Genomic DNA, 19126 nt, shown 5'->3' on the forward strand with positions numbered 1-19126 from the left:
GTACGACATCGCTTAATACAAGATATCATATGAAACGGCATATTTTGTATACATTTTCGGAGAAATATATGTACTATAACGTTTGGTGTTAATTTTTGTTTGTTACGCATGTGGAGATAGCTGACAACATTGTAAAGCTTATTTTTAAACTAGTTTTCAGTAGATTGTAGATTTAAAATCAGTCTGTCTGTTAAACAGTCAAAGTAAGCATTGCTGTGAAGATGTCGCAGAAGAAAAGGGAAGTGTTGAATATTGAAGAAAATTTACTAATAATATGACAATTGGATGCTGTTATGCATCAATCAATCAATCAATCAATCAGTCAGTCAGTCAGTCAGTCAATCAATCAATCAATCAATCAATACTGATCTGCATTTAGGGCAGTTGCCCAGGTGGCAGATTCCCTATTTGTTGTTTTCCTAGCCTTTTCCTAAATGATTTCAAAGAAATTGGAAATTTCTCTTGGTAATTTATTCCAATCCCTAACTCCCCTTCCTATAACTGAATATTTGCCCCAGTTTGTCCTCTTGAATTCCAACTTTATCTTCATATTGTGATCTTTCCTACTTTTATAAACGCCATTCAAACTTATTCGTCTACTAATGTCATTCCACGCCATCTCTCCGCTGACAGCCCAGAACATACCACTTAGTCAAGCAGCTCTTCTTCTTTTTCTCAATTCTTCCCAACCCAAACATTGCAACATTTTTGTATTGCTACTCTTTTGTCGGAAATCGCCCAGAACAAATCGAGCTGCTTTTCTTTGGATTTTTTCCAGTTCTTGAATCAGGTAATCGTGGTGAGGGTCCCATACACTGGAACCATACTCTAGTTGGGGTCTTACCAGAGACTTATATGCCCTCTCCTTTACATCCTTACTACAACCCCTAAACACCCTCATAACCATGTGCAGAGATCTGTACCCTTTATTTACAATCCCATTTATGTGATTACCCCAATGAAGATCTTTCCTTATATTAACACCTAGATACTTACAATGATCCCCAAAATGAACTTTCACCCCATCAATGCAGTAATTAAAACTGAGAGGTTTTTTCTTACTTATGAAACTCACAACCTGACTTTTAACCCCGTTTATCAACTTACCATTGCCTGCTGTCCATCTCACAACATTTTCGAGGTCACGTTGCAGTTGCTCACAATCTTGTAACTTATTTATCACTCTATAGAGAATAACATCATCCGCAAAAAGCCTTACCTCCGATTCCACTCCTTTACTCATATCATTTATATATATAAGAAAACATAAAGGTCCGATAATACTGCCTTGAGGAATTCCCCTCTTAATTATTACAGGGTCAGATAAAGCTTCACCTACTCTAATTATCTGAGATCTATTTTCTAGAAATAGAGCAACCCATTCAGTCACTCTTTTGTCTAGTCCAATTGCACTCATTTTTGCCAGTAGTCTCCCATGATCCACCCTATCAAATGCTTTAGACAGGTCAATCGCGATACAGTCCATTTGACCTCCAGAATCCAAGATATCTGCTATATCTTGCTGGAATCCTACAAGTTGAGCTTCAGTGGAATAACCTTTCCTAAAACCGAATTGCCTTCTATCGAACCAGTTATTAATTTCACAAACATGTCTAATATAATCAGAAAGAATGCCTTCCCAAAGCTTACATACAATGCATGTCAAACTTACTGGCCTGTAATTTTCGGCTTTATGTCTATCACCCTTTCCTTTATAAACAGGGGCAACTATAGCAACTCTCCATTCATCTGGTATAGCTCCTCCGACCAAACAATAATCAAATAAGTACTTCAGATATGGTACTATATCCCAACGCATTGTCTTTAGTATATCCCCAGAAATCTGATCAATTCCAGTCGCTTTTCTAGTTTTCAACTTTTGTATCTTATTTGTCATTGTTGTCATATGTAAATTTTATTACTTCTTTGGCCTTAGTCTCCTCCTCTATCTCGACATTATCCTTGTAACCAACAATCTTTACATACTGCTGACTGAATACTTCTGCCTTTTGAAGATCCTCACATACACACTCCCCTTGTTCATTAATTATTCCTGGAATGTCCTTCTTGGAACCTGTTTCTGCCTTAAAATACCTATACATACCCTTCCATTTTTCACTAAAATTCGTATGACTGCCAATTATGCTTGCCATCATATTATCCTTAGCAGCCTTCTTTGCTAGATTCAATTTTCTAGTAAGTTCCGTCAATTTCTCCTTACTTCCACAGCCATTTCTAACTCTATTTCTTTCCAGTCTGCACCTCCTTCTTAGTCTCTTTATTTCTCTATTATAATAAGGTGGGCCTTTACCATTCCTTCCCACCCTTAATGGTACAAACCTGTTTTCGCATTCCTCAACAATTTCTTTAAACCCATCCCAGAGTCTGTTTACATTTTTATTTACCGTTTTCCACCGATCATAGTTACTGCTTTATCAGCCGTATGGTACTGCCTAACAGTCCTACTTTTAAGACCTTCCTTTTTATCACATTTATTTTTAACTACCACAAAAACAGCTTCATGATCACTAATACCGTCTATTACTTCAGTTTCCCTATAGAGCTCATCTGGTTTTATCAGCACGACATCCAGGATATTTTTCCCTCTGGTTGGTTCCATCACTTTCTGAATCAGCTGTCCTTCCCATATTAACTTATTTGCCATTTGTTGGTCATGCTTCCTGTCGTTCGCATTTCCTTCCCAATTGACATCTGGCAAATTCAGATCTCCCGCTACAATCACATTTCTTTCCATGTCGTTTCCCACATAGCTGACTATCCTATCAAATAATTCCGAATCCGCGTCAGTGCTACCCTTTCGCGATCTGTACACTCCAAACATGTCAAGTTGCCTATTATCTTTAGAAATGAGCCTTACACCTAGAATTTCATGTGTCTCGTCTTTAACTTTTTCGTAGCTAACAAATTCTTCTTTCACCAGAATGAACACTCCGCCTCCCACCCTTCCTATCCTATCTCTACGATACACACTCCAGTGCCGTGAGAAAATTTCTGCATCCATTATATCATTTCTCAGCCATGATTCAACTCCTATTACAATATCTGGTGAATATATATCTATTAAATTACTTAATTCTATTCCTTTCCTTACAATACTTCTACAGTTCAACAGTAACAATTTTATGTCATCCCTACTTGATTTCCAGTTCCCTGTTCCCTTATCACCGCTCCCTAGGCCATTTCGTTTCCCTGATGTACCTCCCTATTACCCTTCCAAACAAATTTCTTAACTTATACGTACCACTGCGGTTTAAATGAAGGCCATCTGAGCCCAGATCCCTATCTCCTACCCACCCTTTAGGATCTAGAAATTTCACTCCCAGTTTCCCACATACCCACTCCATAGTCTCATTTAAATCCCCAATCACCCTCCAGTCAGTATCCCTACTACACAGTATTCCACTAATAACAATCTCCGCTTTCTTAAACTTCACCCGTGGTGCATTTACCAGATCCCACACATCTCCAACTATGTTGGTACTTATATCAGCTTGCCTTACGTTGTTGGTACCAACGTGAAACACTACCACCTTCTCCTTCCCCTCCTCCCTCTCTTCTACTTTCCTCAACATCTGCCTGAACCTAATTTCTGGATAACACTCTACCCTGGTACCCTTTCCTCCACACACTTTCCCCACGTGTCTACGATGGAATCTCCCATGACCAGAGCTTCAACCCTACCCACCTCGTTTAATCCCCTCCCCTCCTGGTCAGCCCTATCTTTCCTGATAACTGCAGAAGCTACTTCCTCCTCCCTTTTCTCCTTCCCATGACCCTGTTCCACCTGTCTTTTCCTATCATCTACTCTACATTTTCCTTTCCTACCTTTTCCCTTCCTCCTACTTCCACACATCTCAGCAACAGTTCCCTGTCCCTCATCTTCCCTCTGTTGTTCTACCTGGAGTGACTCGTACTGATTTTGCACAGACACCTGTCCTGAATTCTGATCCTGAATAGAGCTCTTAGCCTGCAATCTCCTTCCCCTTAGAACATTAGACTACCTGTCTACTACAATTCCTCCCTTTCCTTCCCCTCCCTCTTGTACACCTACTGTAACCTGTACGTTGTTTGAGGGAGACCTATCTTCCTTCCTGTCTTCTGTGAGAATCCTAATTATCTCCCTCAAACTTTCCAACTCCTTCCTCATACCCCTCAATGCCTCGCCACACCCACAGAAACCACACTCGCGCTCCTTAGCCATTCTTTACGGGGGAAAAAAATGAAATTAAAAATAAAATAACTTATTTGCAAAAAATAAATGAACGGAGGGATATATTGTCTGGGATAGTACACAACAATAAGGTAATTAATATACGACTACACTACAATACTACTTAGTCGTGCTCTATTTTTTTATCCTACGACCCCTGACAGGATAAAAACTGCTGTTAATTACTGAATATCGAAAGTAATAGCCTACACAAGAACTACACAATTCCAAACTGCAATTAAGCCTATTCTAATTACAACAACAGTATTTTAGTAAGAGTTTCTACGGATACCTCTACTACACCAGTACTACACAAATACTTTACAATAATAAAATAATCACACTAGACCAAGCGCCAAAAGTTGGTTTCGAGATAATCGCATTTAAATCTGGGTCTATGTGTAAATTCAGGCGAACATAATTTTGCTAAACATGGTATTAGTGGTGTAGTAGGATAATAGATTGTACCTTATCACCAAATTTCAACAATTTTATACTCGCACTACATATTTTTTCTTGAAGAAATGGCGCTTAGTCTACTGATGCAATTTAAGATTTTTCTCACTTGCGAATAATGCATCACGATGCTACACCAATAACCCCTACCTGTTGAGTATCTACTGACTAAAACTTCAAAAAATATAACGTGGCAGCAGCCATAATTAAAACCTGAATCTCCTACTGTCTGGAAAGGCTCGTTAAGTGCTTTGTCCACCACGAGCCGTGCCACAACTCCGGTACATTATTCAAGTTTTAGATGCAGAAATTCTAGAAGTGAAGCTATTCCCTAAAGTCGTTGCTATAACCACTTACTGATTTGAGGAATCTCAACTTACCTGAGTCAGATACAAATGGTAAGGCACGAGCCATTGTAGTCTATACGATGCATATTTTTTAATGGATTTTCCTTCACGATAGGCCTATTATATTCTGAGAATACATTATTGATGTGATATTTTTAAGCCTATGGGTGAGTTTTGGTCTGCTTGAGACACACATTAGTTTCTAAGTAGAATGGCATTCTCTCATATCATTAGGGACCGATGACTTAGATGTTAGGCCCCTTTAAGCAAACATCATTATCTTCATCAGAATGGCAGTCCCTTATACTAAGTCATCATCATCTTCCTTCCAAGTATTGGGCCATGTGACCCGTTACGGTCTTGCATTTTACTTTTTTGCAAGACTTGAAAGCAATCAAATGTCCTTCCGACAGGTTGCTAGCTTGAAGGAAGCCATTATACTAAGTAAAGTATATAAAGGTCGTTATACATGGTTATGATTACCTTATTCCTAGAAAAATAAAGCGTTTCCAAAAGAAAATATTGAATTTTAATTACTTATCTCAGTCGAACATAACAGGAACAGAAAGTGTGATTAAAGATATTTTCTCCCATAAATACACACAAAGCACTGGACAGGTAATAAGAATGTTGCTCTCAGTTCATTCAATCTCGAAATCAGAATCTCCATTAAATCCATCTATATCATCCACAATGTCAGAATCTGCTTGAAGATTCTCGTAAAATTGTTTGGCACCTGTAGGTATTAGGTTTATTAGCGAGCCAAGGTCTCCAAGTTTGGTTTCAGAGATAGGTTTTCCATTAGGCCACAAAGGTATTAATGCCTGATGAAAGGGAACTCTAGTTTCCCGTTGTCGTCCCTGCCTTGACTTATTTAGATTTACTTCCTGAGATTCACCATCCAATTTAGTTTTGACGTACATAGTGAACGCCTGTGATTTCAAGAGCTGGATTTCTTTCAGTTTTAGCCAGTTTATCTAGCAACCATGAACATCAGTTTTCCGATTCACATTCATTTTTTCAAGTTGTACTGAACTGAAAAATGTCGTTTTTTCCATCTGGTGAACAATGGGGTTTTTCCACCTGCAGTTTCTCATTACGTTTAAGTAGTCCTCTGCAGTGTATAAACGCTGTTGAAATTTGAGGGCACGCTCAATATCTGCAAAGTCACTGTCATTGGGAAGAAAACTGTGACCAGGCACTAAAAATTGCATAGTTATCTTCTGAAGAGTAGGGTGTTGATCCAATACTGCCTTCATCATCAGAACCATTTTAATATTACGGTTCTGACCACCGCAAGAGTTTGACCGTAATATTAGCTCATAAATAGTGGATGCTTCATCCAGTAGGTGTTTCATTAAGCATGAACCTACTTCTTGTGCCCCGCGACCTGCCACACCTTCCAGCCAGATTTAATAGTGACTTTTATTATTACTTCCCTTGTGTACTTACTCCGCAGTTGTATGACCATAGCTGACGTTTGTAAAACACAATGTTCGTTGGAATTCGTGGCAATGGTAATGTCTTTTCCATGTCAAAAGTAATTGTTTACAGTCTTTCAGTTTCCTTGGAACGCAGTAAATCATTTCTCTTCAAATTCTGCACTGCTTCTGCTTCAGCTAAATGGTTTGCCTTCTTATCTGACAGAATATCTCGATCATGATCGTTCTTGACACCTTTAATTTCAGCATCAAGAGAATCACATAAATTGCATGCGTCCTTTTTGAGTTTCTTTATGTGCAAATTGAATTTTGTTAGAAAGAGTTTCTTGTACATTGAAAACGAAACTGGATTTTCATTTTCCTCCTTTTACATGTCGTACATCAAGGGAAGGGTCCGGCTCAATGGCTAAATGGTTAGTGTGCTGGCCTTTGATCACAGGGGTCCCGGGTTTGATTCCCGGCAGGGTCGATAATTTTAACCATCATTGGTTAATTTTGCTGGCACGGGGACTGGGTGTATGTGTTGTCTTCATCATCATTTCATCCTCATCATGACGCGCAGGTCGCCTACGGAGTCAAATCTAAAGACCTGCACCTGGCGAGCAGAACATGTCCTCGGACACTCCCGGCACTAAAAAAAAGCCATACGCCATTTCATTTCATCAACGGAAGGGTCGTATCACTTCTGAGAAACTCTCTTTCGGTTTCTTTCCGGCAATAATGGGATTTGTACCGTGGATATTTGTTGATGTGTTCAATAACGCCTTGAATTATCTCATCGGATATTTTATTGCTCCCACCACTAGTTCCACGAAGATCTCTAACTCCGTTGCTACTCTTGAGTTTCTTTAGAGCTCGATCAACCTTACAGCTGGAAATTCTCAACGTCTGCAGGAACATAGATTTACAAACTTGAATACCGGCAATCTTGTATTCCCTGGTGAAAGACTTCCTTTCTGAAGATTGTTTCTTCTTCCTCCTAATGGGCACTTCAGTCACCTTACTAGTTATGAGGGCGGTTGGGGCATTATGGGATTCAACATTATAAAATTTCTTGAATTCGCATTCACGAACATCTAAAGAGACTTTCTCACCGCACTTGCATTTATAAAGAAAATTTCTAAATGTCTTCTCTTCTTTTCTCTTTCCACGTTGGGTCATGTAGTACTTATTCTGTATGCATCTTTTCTTCCGGACATTGCGGTTCTGCATTGGATATTTACTCTTTCTACCTTACTACCTTTACTAGGTCATCCTTCGTTGCCATTTTTCGCATTGTTAGTAACAGTGTTTTCCATTGTTGTCAGAAAGATCTTGTGCTGCATTGCCGCACCAGTCCTTATTGTTTGCGTAGTTCTTCTCAGTGGCTTCTGTACTGGTATTAAGAATTTCATTCCCTGTATTCACAACTTCAGCTTCAACTTGGTCATCTTGGGATTCTCTACACGCACACCCGCACTTGTCTATATTAGCGGGGTGCTCCCAGGGACGGGGACTCCGGAGCTGGCAGCCAGAGGAGACAGGTCGTCACATCTACTTTGATGGCCAGGTGGTGTGGAGGTATTCTCTGGAACGATTCTGCTGGCCCATGTATTCGGAAGTGGGGTTTCTTGATAAACGGCATCCATAGCAGAAGATCGTAGATGACCCGTGCCGTAGAGTCCTCCTTAGGAACGAGGAATAATGGAAAGGCATTTGAAGCGGGGGCCTTTTCTGAGATATGGTGTTGCACTAAGTCCTCAATGACGTTATCCATTAGGGCTGAAGGTCTGGTTGCTCTGAAGAATGGTGGAGCGTCTCAGGGCCAGGGCAAAGATATGCCCTGGTCGAGAATTTGTGTTGCATAGCGACCTAGGGGAGTGTCGAGGTATGGCACTGGATGTGCTGGCGGTACCGCCACTGATACGTAGTAGCTGGGTGCCGGCCGGGGGTGAGCTAGAAAGTTAATGGATGATAATAAAACACTAACATATGTTCAGACACTTTGTATGGCATTGAATAAATACACCCATAATTTTAAAATTCGAATTACACATGAAGGTTTTGAAGTACAGTACATATACACACATCCATCAATTATTTCACTTGAAAATCGTCTTAATATTCACACGCTTATTTCTCATAAATGTTTGAAGTCAGTTTCAGTCAAATATGAATACAAGTTGAAATCAAATTTGTTCAATTTGCAGTTGAAACTACTAAGTCTGTAAAGTGATTAAATATCATAAGTCTTTGGCTACACTTTGAAGTTATTAAGTATCATATCACTCGAAAGGTTTCTTAGGTTCCAACATCAGTTATTTTATAAGTCTTGTCGAAAACTTCACTGTAGAGTTTGTACGATGTGATGTCTTAAGTTCAAAGGTCACGGACCCGTTCACATGAGACAGCATGACTACACGACGGCAGCGAGTTGAAAATTGAACTGACTTGACCTAGCAGAACCCTGTTCTTTTATACCAATCTATCGAGGTCAGCTTCCTCCCCTTGTGGAAAAATCAAGTTTCTTTACACCTGAATTATTCTTAAGTCCGTTGGCCGATATTAGTGAAATTGCAGTATGTTTACCTTTAAATAATGGGTTATACGATGGCGTATCTCATTGATATCCCCATTGTGTTCCCAAGTTAGTAATATTTCTTCTACCTAGGTAGTATGTTCGACAATATCAGGCGGTGTTCCACGTGATAATTGTGTAAGTCTTCTGCGTGAGTTAGCTTGCTTGCTGTATGCATGCCTGAGCCATTCCGTTGCGCTACTTTGCATGCTAGGGTCGTCATGTTGCGCTGACTTCCATTACATAAAATTATGTTCCAGGCCGTACATGGTTCCTGTTACACTATAGTGAATAAACCATCAGTGCCATGCTTCTTTTCATAAACTCGTTTATTTTTATCTCCTCATCCTCATTTCTCCATATCCAGCTGGGTCGGGGCTTTTATGGTAAGTTCTCCATCTACCTCTCTTCTTCCACTATTCCTTTTCTTTAATTTTGTGTCATTATGTATCAGCCCCATGTTGGATTTCACCAATGTCTACTGCTTTCCTCATTTTTATCCTTTTAACTGTTGATTCAACTTTTAACATTGTTATATCATTTTCTGTTTGTCAAAACTTTACTACTGTTGTCTCTTACACACTATTTCTCACATTCAGGAATTTGTCAAAATAGTCATCACATGTTTCATTATCTCTCTTGGTTATGCTAGTAACTCTCAATCTTCATCTCTCCTCAGCTTTGTGCATACTCTTCTCTTTCTTCTGACAAGCCCATATAGCATTGTTTTGCTCCCCTCTATATCCTCTTCTATCTCTTGTGAATTTTTCCCAGGCTTCCTCTTTTATTCATTTACAAAATTTTTACCTCTCTTTTTTCAATAATCTTGATACTTCCTTTTACATTTTTCCTTTTTATCTCTGTTCCATTCTTGCCTTGCTTTCTTTTTCTTTTTTTTCTTTTACTCTTGCAGATGTTCTAACACAGGCATTCTCTGCATAGAGCTGAAATGTCTCTTTAAACTTAGACCCTTCCACACTTCCAAATTGCATTGCTGGAATTTGTTTCAGTGTCTCCTGTACATTATTGTCTTTTAATTTCCATACTTATATTTACTTCTCTATTATTTCCTTTACTCTTTCAAATTTTCTCACTCTCATTATTGCTGCTACTACTGGATGGTCTCCACAAATGCTTCTCCCAGTACAGCCATTCATCAACTGCGACTTGCACTTTTCATGATGAAGAAATCAATTACTGTCTTTGTCCTTCCCACCCGTCTATATCATGTACTGGATTTGCTAGTCATCTTTTTAAACCACATGTTTTGTCATAGGGTTGAAAGTGTAAGACTTTTGAATAATGTAATAATTAACATGTTTTCGAGTATAAGACTTCTGGATACTTAAATTAACAGTGTGACTCCCCTTAATTTATAAAGAATTACTAAATAAATATAGGTAGGTAATATTAATTTTTATTGTGTATCATTGGAAGTGCAATATTTTTGAGTACCCTGCTAAATGTATTACATAATAAATATAAATAAAACTAATTAGAAAGATTGTGAGTGGAGACACTTGTTGAAAGTGCCAATATGTTGAGTTGTGGGTGTTCTTTCTTTCTAATTCGTTATTGCTTGTTTCGATCGATTCATGAAATATTTTAGGAAATAATCTTGAAATTCATGAAAAAGTCTTAAAAAATCGTTTGCTCAAATCTGTAGACAATTAAAAGAAATAAGTTTCATAATGATAGATCCGTATTGAACTGTGATTACAATAGAGTAAAATAATATATTATTGGTCCACCTTTTCAATACAAAATGAAAATTACATAGGGACTAGTTTCGACCTAGTAATAGGTCATCATCAGCCTGAAGTAAATTAAAGCGTAAATATCGAAGAAAACATAAACAATGTAATCACAAGTACAGTCTTTTTAAAGGTTGGGAAGTTGAGTAGAGATATATTAAAAATAATATCTCATTCTGAAGTTGAGTAGAGATATATTAAAAATAATATCTCTACTCAACTTCCCACATGGTATGTACCTTTAAAAAGACTGTACTTGTGTTTACATTGTTTATGTTTTCTTCGATATTTACGCTTTAATTTACTTCAGGCTGATGATGACCTATTACTAGGTCAAAACTAGTCCCTATGTAATTTTCATTTTGTATTGAAAAGGTGGACCAATAATATATTATTTTACTCTATTGTAATCTGTAGACACCCTGTGACATCTTTTATCATGCCATTCTTGGCCAGATCTTATTCTCTTCTGATCCTATTGATACTAGATTTCCAAGAATTAGGGAGTCTTCGATTTTTCCACCATCCATAGCCGTACTATGCTTAATCTGATGCATTCTGTGAAGGAACAGTAACCTTCATTTTTCAGAACCATATGACCTAATTATTCTTACCCTAAAAACAACATTAATTACCACTGTTCATCAGTTTGTGTTGACCATTGTTCCAGATTGATCCAGAAATAGTGGCGAGAGCATCTGAATGGACGGAACACAAGGCACCTGATGGTCGGTCATATTATTACAATGCAAAGGCAGGAGAGTCTGTGTGGGAGAAACCACAAGCACTTAAGGATTTGGAAAGTAAGTGTAATGATTTTAAGATTATGCAGATGTTATATTTAATTACTTGGAAGCAGATGTTTGTGGTAAAAAAAAGTTGGAAATATCTATTTTATATGCTAAAAATATTTGATGCCAGTTAAAAATATTATGTTATAAATATCACATAACCACTCGTGTTCAAGAGGTAAATAAGTCTAAAGTTTTGTATTAAAATATGGTGCTACCAAACATGATCCGTATGGCAAAAGGATGTCTGTGTACGAAAAAGTACAGTATGGCACATTAATTTTTGATGTGTCCAAGTAAGTATTGTGGTATTTACAAAAAGGTAATGTTATGTTTAAATATAATGAAAACAAGTGATCATCTGTAAAAAAATGTACAAGTTCGTACTCACCAATCACATACTGGAATGTTAGTTGCTAGAAGTAGTCTCAGAATTACAATGAACAACAAGATCATCTCGAATTTGTCCATCAGAAATGCATGCCGATTATCTCTAAAGAACACTATAATGCGAACACAATCGCTTCACATCACTGGATGTCAGACGTGCATAGTTAAAGAGAGGAATGCTAAAAGGTTAGTTTTTTCCACCTATTCAATACATATAAATTTTATAAATTAGGAATTTATTATTGATTCCACTTGAGACATGTTTCGCCCTTCATTGAGGGCATCATCAGTCAAAATATCACCTCAAGGTAAAAAATCAGGTAACTGGTTAGTAGTTGACATGTACAAATTAATACATATTATTAATACAATTACAAAAATTAAGTATGGGAAATAGTTGTACAAAAGTGATGGTTGAACATATAGGCTTATAGATGAAAAGTCAGCACCAATGCCTAAAATTAACATAGTAGAGTTCGGCAGTGGTGCTCTGGAGAAACAGTTGACGCAATCATAGGAAAATAAAAAGTTAAAAAATATTTACATTAAAACAATTAAGGGAGAAAAGGTGTAGTGTTCGGCGTCAATGTTTGTAACCAAAAATTAATGTCAAAGGTTAGTAACTATACAGTATTTACATTGTTCAATTGAACAGTTGAGATAAAGTTTTAAAAATATTTACATTATAACATTCAGCGTAAATGTTTGTAATAAAAACTAATGTCAATAGTTGGTAACTATATAGTAATTACATTATCTAATCGAATAGTTGAGAATTTACAAATATATACATAATTACACAAGAGTAGCTGGTGTGCAAGGATAAAAAAAATTTAGTACAAAGTGCGTCCTGATGTTTTAGAGGTTGGAAGAAGGAATTAGTATTGACATTTCAGAAATATGTAGAGCAGTTTATTTTAGTTAAATCACCGGGGGTAGGGAAATATTTCATAGGCAAATGAGGTTTTATAGGCATCAAGCTGGAAGTTTTTCAGTTGCAGTGCCGAGATCGGTACGGAGACTGGTCAGTGTGGATGAAGATTCATGGGTATTCCGTGCGTTTGAACGGCAACAATGGTGACAGTTATTAGTGGGTAATTGCTAGTTATATGGTAATTGCTAATTAGGAAAATGTTGCGGGTTGAAACTTTCGCTTATTCTTTTAGTTGACTTCTGTAGCATCGAATGTGATGTGAAGACATCGGTGTGAAATGCCGGTGAGACAAATTGATATTGTTCTGTGGAATAAAGTATGGCGAACTTCGGGATGAAGTTATTGTTCTTTTCTGGTCTGGTGAGATAGAATAGAGTTGCTTGTGTTGTGAACTGCTGTGGAGAGATTAGAATGTATACGGCAACTGCAGAGTCAGAGCTTTAAAGCTGGGGTGAGGCATCTTCTCATTCTGACTGCGAAGAGGAGCCGTAGTGGCACGCCATATTTGTGCCGATGTGCGCTGGGTTCCGGCGTGTTGTTGAAAGTTGTATTGTATGCAGTGGAAGTTACCTGATGTGTCGCTGAGAGGTAATTGATGATGAGTATTGGTGGACTGAGCCTATAGGGCAGTGGGGGGGCTGCCCTCTTTTGGCCTCTGCCCCTGCCATGCTGCGACTTCAGGACTAATGGTGTTCTCATTCCCTACTCCCTGAGACAAAGATTTTCTTCCTTCAGGGCTTACAGCTGAAGGTCTGTCATTTAGTCTGGCCCCTCACCCTCGACCTTACCGGCAAGGGTGACCCTGCCAGGAGCCGAAGCTCCCGCTGGTATCACTCTTGGGATCACTGAGGTACGCAAGTTTCCCCACCACGTTAAGGTACCAGACAATGGGGGAGGGTTGTGGGACATATGGACCAAAATTTACGTAACACGACTTAATAGGTTGAAAGTCGGTTTTGATTACAATGCGGTCGTGAAAATTCAATATTCATTGACTTGGCCCTCAACGGGCCACTTAAACGCACTCTACAGTGTGATGGTAGTAGTAACAGACCTGTAGCTTAGATCCTTTCCAACAGAACGAGGATGGCCGAGGCCACCATAGCTCAATTGGTAGAGCAACCGACGCGAAATCGGGAGGTTGTGGGTTCGGATCCCACTGGTGTCTGGTTGGCCATTTTTGTTCTGTACTTAACATCTCTATAACACGTACTAAATGTACGTAACATGACCTAATAGGTTGAAAGTCGGTTTCGATTACAAAATGCAGCATCGCCATCTGACTGAAGGAGCACAACAGCCACAGCTGGCTGGGACGAGCAGATAAGGTCATCAGTCACTGAACACTTGCTGCTAGCAGGCCACGACATACAGTACAGCGACACCGAAGTACTGGTAACTACTGTGCGTGGCTACAAGGAGAAGTCATTGAATGCTGAAGCTCACAAACAGCTTCAACCGTATGGAGGAATCTGAATGGGTCAACAAAACCTGGTTTCCAGTCATGAACGCTTTAAATCCTGGAGGTCATAGTGGCCGCTGTAGGCCAGAGGAAGCAACGGGTGATCAGTTGCCTGTCTCCGCCAAGGCAGGTTGACCAAATGTCAGGCTCCATAGTGCTTCAGTCATTGGCCGGAGAACAGCCAATCAGCGACTGCCCCTCCAGCATGATGGACTAATAAGCGAGCAGCGCAATGTAGTCTGCTCTATCATTAGCCAAAGAACAGCCAATCAGCAACCGCCTCCCACCATGGTGGAACCCATCCTGCACTATATAATGAGGTAAAATAACTGTGAGTTTTGCAGCCAACGAAGTCTGTTGAATGCCGAACATGTCTTTGGGACCAACGCATGCTCCTGAACCATGTCCTAAAAGCCCGGAAAATACAAACTGAAAACTTTGTTTGGAGGGAGATGTGTATTCATAATTTCTGTAATAACAATAATAAAAATCGTTACGGTGCTTTCCGCGGAGGAGAGGGAGAAAGAAGCGTGAGGGGTGAATGGCCAGACAAAGCATGAACCAATGTTTAAATTTTGCCGGCAGTATCTACTGAAAAATGTATTTTCTTTCTTTTCATACTACTGGGTTATTTGACTACAACAACAGTTTAACAAGTGGGATATATAACAAGGGGAGCTTACAGGCTCGGTAAATTACAATAGGGGAGTAAGGACTGCATTTCTTAAGTCTTACAGAGGAGATTAGACTAAGAGGTCTTCAACTACCATGTTTTAAGAATAGGCAAGCCTTTATCATTTAAGTCCCATAGTAGAGGTAACTTAGAATATTAATCAATACCGTGAAGAAGCTGTAGCTTCCAGAACAAAGTTTCAAGAGGGAAACAACGTTTCAAGAGGGAAATCGAACCCTTAGATTTACAGTTTCCTTCACATCAAAAGGGTCTCCAACCCTGAAAACAATTTGCATGTTATAATTCACAACTGCCCTTTATGGGCCAGGAATTTACATTACTGTCTTTAAGTAAAGCATCTCTAATTTCATAGAGCAGAATACATCTTCTGCCTTCAAAACAGCTTTGACACTCACTACCATCATTTCAAGGGGAAGCCATATACAGAAATATGGATTAAAGGATTCAGAAGTTATAGGAGCCGAAGCCCATACTATATGGCCATAAACAGGAAGAAAACAAAAAACCGAAAACAACATTATAATTGTTGCTATCACGGCCCATATCATGCCAACAAAAACAACAATTAACAAGAAAGGCCGAGAAAAAAATATGAATAATGGAGGCTGAAAACACTTAAGCACTCAGCGTTTAAGACAAAAGAAACGCCTAACAGGGCATAAGTCCCGATGAAGCAGTGGATTAGCCACACTACTCGATGACTAAGCAAAACAAAAGGTAGGTGTGTTTAGAAAATAGAAAAACTAAGTCACCCAAAGAGAAACTGAAGAAGGAAAACGAGGATATTCACTTGTGCATCCTCACATTTTAGCAGATCCTCATTAGATATGTTACTTTTAAGTCCTAAGACCGCCTAGAAAAACGTACATTTTAAATTAAAATTAAAAGAGAAAGCCCTACAGTTAAGTCAGTGGTTCTCAACCTTTTGTGGCCCAGCTCCCCTTTCTAGAAGTTGACTAACACCTATTTTCCCCTTTTCATTTTCACGGTATGCCTAATTTTAATTTGAAGTAAAATGTAAATAATAAAGGAATTTAATAAAGGAATTTTATTATTTTAAACCATTTTATTACCATATATGAAAACAACCAAAGCAGTTTTATCGGTTACTCTTAAATAAAATAGAAAAAATGATAATGTACATTTTTTACAGATTTTTTAAGAACAAAGAAGTGAAATAATTAACTACAATCATTAATGTGCATTTAAAAGGAGTATATATTTTCATTTTTAAATTGGAATCTGGAAAAATTGAGAAAGTTGACAGTTAAAATATGAAAAAATAAATGAAAGTTTGAAAACTTTATTGTTTTATTTTACCTTTTCAATGGCTGGCTGCCTTTTGCTTGGTGATTTTCAGTTAAAGCTTGATTATGTTCATCAAGTCAGGCGCAAGTCTCCTTTGAGGCAAAAGTCCAACTTATTTCTCTTTTTGAGGAGCTGGACGACAGAACTAAAGCCTTTTTCAACTAAATATGTTGACGGGAACAAGATGAGAAGTGATTCAGTTTTTCCCCACAGTTGTGGACAAGTGTCCATAAGCTACACCCAGGCTAACTCGTAACCGCTCTTCTTGAGAATGATTTTTGCCTCACAGTCATACTTCAGATCTAGAAACTCTGTCTGCAAAGAGTTATCAAGCTTATCCACAGCTTCAAACGAGAATGGATCTAGAATCCAATGATAAATGTAATGATGCAACGATGCAATGATTTTCATTACTTGTAAATCTAGAATCCAATCCGAAAATTGAAACTTGGTCAGATCTTCTAATCTTGATTCCATGCCAGTTTTTAACTAGTCAAGGTAATCAGTAACAATTAGGATTTTGTCTTCTGGGAGTTCATGAGTCTCATTATCTGACACAACACTTTTTTAGCGTCGGAAACTGAATCAGCTCTTCATGGCCAATATTTACCTTGTGAATATCAAACTTGGCGATGAATGATGAAATAATTCCTTTGGCCTTGATCTTGTTTCCTTGAAGCCTTATACTGACCGTTCATTTTTCAAAAATATCTGTAAGGTACGCAAGGTCCAACTTACGTTGCTTCAAATTCACACTTAAAACAGGATCAGGCGTGTCGAGAAACTCGGTAACCGTGTCAAATAATTCGAAGAAACAGCACAAACAGTTTCATTAGAGAGCCACCTCACGGCCGTATGTAGAAGCTAGCGTTCCAATTCATCATTTTCATGTCAAAGTTGTCGGAACAGGTGGTCATTGAGGGAATTAGCTTTGACATTGTTGACACCAGTAATAAGCAGTTGTAGGGTTTCATGCAGGACACCACTAAATTTTTTCGCAGCTAAGTGTTGACAATGAATGACACAGTGAATAGTGATGACCTCTGGCACTTCTTTCTTAAGGTGAGCTAGAAACCCAGCATGATGACCTGACATGGCAGGAGCACCGTTTATTGGGCAAGCGCTAATGTTTGTTAGGGGAATATCTTTTTACCTCAAAATAATCTTGCACCACTTTAAAAATCAACGGTCTCTTCGTATCAGTCAACAAAGTTCTAGCAAACAACATTTCCTCGGTAATTTCCTTTTGTTCATTGATAAACCTCACATAAGCAAGTAAAATTGCTTTCTTATCAATCTCAGTTGATTCATCAATCTGCAGTGCAAATTTACTTTTTTTCAACAGATTGTTGAGTTTGGATTCAATGTCCCTAGTCATTTCGTCAGTTCGCTTGGAAACAATATTGTTGCTCATAGGAACCGATTGACTTATTACTAGGACCCTCGTATAGCATGATTTCAATTTTTAAAATTTATTTTTAGCCGGTAAAACAAGAGTTTTGCCAATTGTGTGAGGTTTACCACATTTTGCGATAAATAAAGGTGTTAAAAATAACTAAGTTCTTAATTCACTCTATCAGTGTGTACTCGTGATAAATGATCTTTCATTCGCGAAGGCTTCATGGCTTCATTACTAGGAAATTTTATCGCACAAAAGACAATGTGGGATCTGCACATTTTGCGGTGATGCAATAAAACCAAATTCTAATTACTCAGCTGAGTATTGACGACACTTCTCTTTTGAATCCATTGTGCATGAACTTCTACACTTCGAAACAAACGCACAAAAAAAGAAAAACACGCGCACAAACTGATGGTGAGGCGCTCAAAGGCTAATTAAGACTGAAGACGAATGTAAGTCAATGGCAAGTGTGTTGTAATGGCACGAGGGGAAGGGGGTTGAGTCACCAGTCAAGTCATTCAAAAAATCAAAATTTCCAGTCTGGTTTATTCACGATATCATTCAGATAATCAAAAAGAAAAGGAAGTGTGCCAAAAAGAGGAAATTCTCCAGGTACCATGACGAACGATTCAAACAACTCGAATCTGAATTGAAAAAAAATAAATACCGCATATCAACATTACATCAGTGAATTAGAGGTTACTTTAAAATGTGATATAACACATTTCTGGAGGCACATTAAAAATAAGCGACTCATACGAGATTAGGAGGAACTGTGTTTGAGTATAATGGTGAGAGCTACGGGGACGGTAATGTTGTTCATGGCTTTGCTCGATAATTTTCGTCAGTTTACGTCAGATCAGATTTTAGTTATATATTGGATGATTTGGCTTTGGATGACATTCCTCTATTTCCCTCTGTTGATATATTATATCTCAGCGAGATATCTGTTGAGGAGGTGAAAGAGGCTATTAATGGTAAACTAAAGCCTAAAAGATCGAGTGAACCTGATGGCATACCTCCATATGTAATTAGGGCTTGTGTCGATTTATTGGCTAATCAATTAACTTTCATTTTTAACCTTTCTATTCGCACTTCGCACTTCATCCTTTCCTGAAAAATGGAAAGTCGCTAAAGTTACTCCCATTTTTAACACAGGCAGTTATGTAACGATATCTAATTATCGTCCATTGTGTATTATGAATGCCGTAGCTAAGATATATGAACATATATTGCATCATAAGATTTATAACTAGAGCCCGGATTTCCATGCAAATACATGTTTTTAAATAAGCTAGCTACACTTCTCAAACTTTGCAAATATTCGTTTTACGGCTTAACAATTCCAAATAACCGTC

General features: G+C 38.3%; 1 protein-coding gene across 3 annotated transcripts in view; it reads left to right on the forward strand.

Moving 5' to 3' along the window:
- LOC136857127 (transcription elongation regulator 1) overlaps positions 1–19126 on the forward strand; it is a 513780-nt gene that overhangs the window by 184701 nt on the left and 309953 nt on the right. For all 3 annotated transcript variants that reach the window (XM_067135534.2, XM_067135536.2, XM_067135535.2), the window contains exon 7: positions 11458–11590. In XM_067135534.2, the coding sequence (XP_066991635.2) occupies positions 11458–11590 (133 nt within the window). The remainder of the gene's footprint in view (positions 1–11457; positions 11591–19126) is intronic.

This window comes from Anabrus simplex, chromosome 1, assembly GCF_040414725.1.
Source record: "Anabrus simplex isolate iqAnaSimp1 chromosome 1, ASM4041472v1, whole genome shotgun sequence".
Lineage (NCBI taxonomy): Eukaryota > Metazoa > Arthropoda > Insecta > Orthoptera > Tettigoniidae > Anabrus > Anabrus simplex.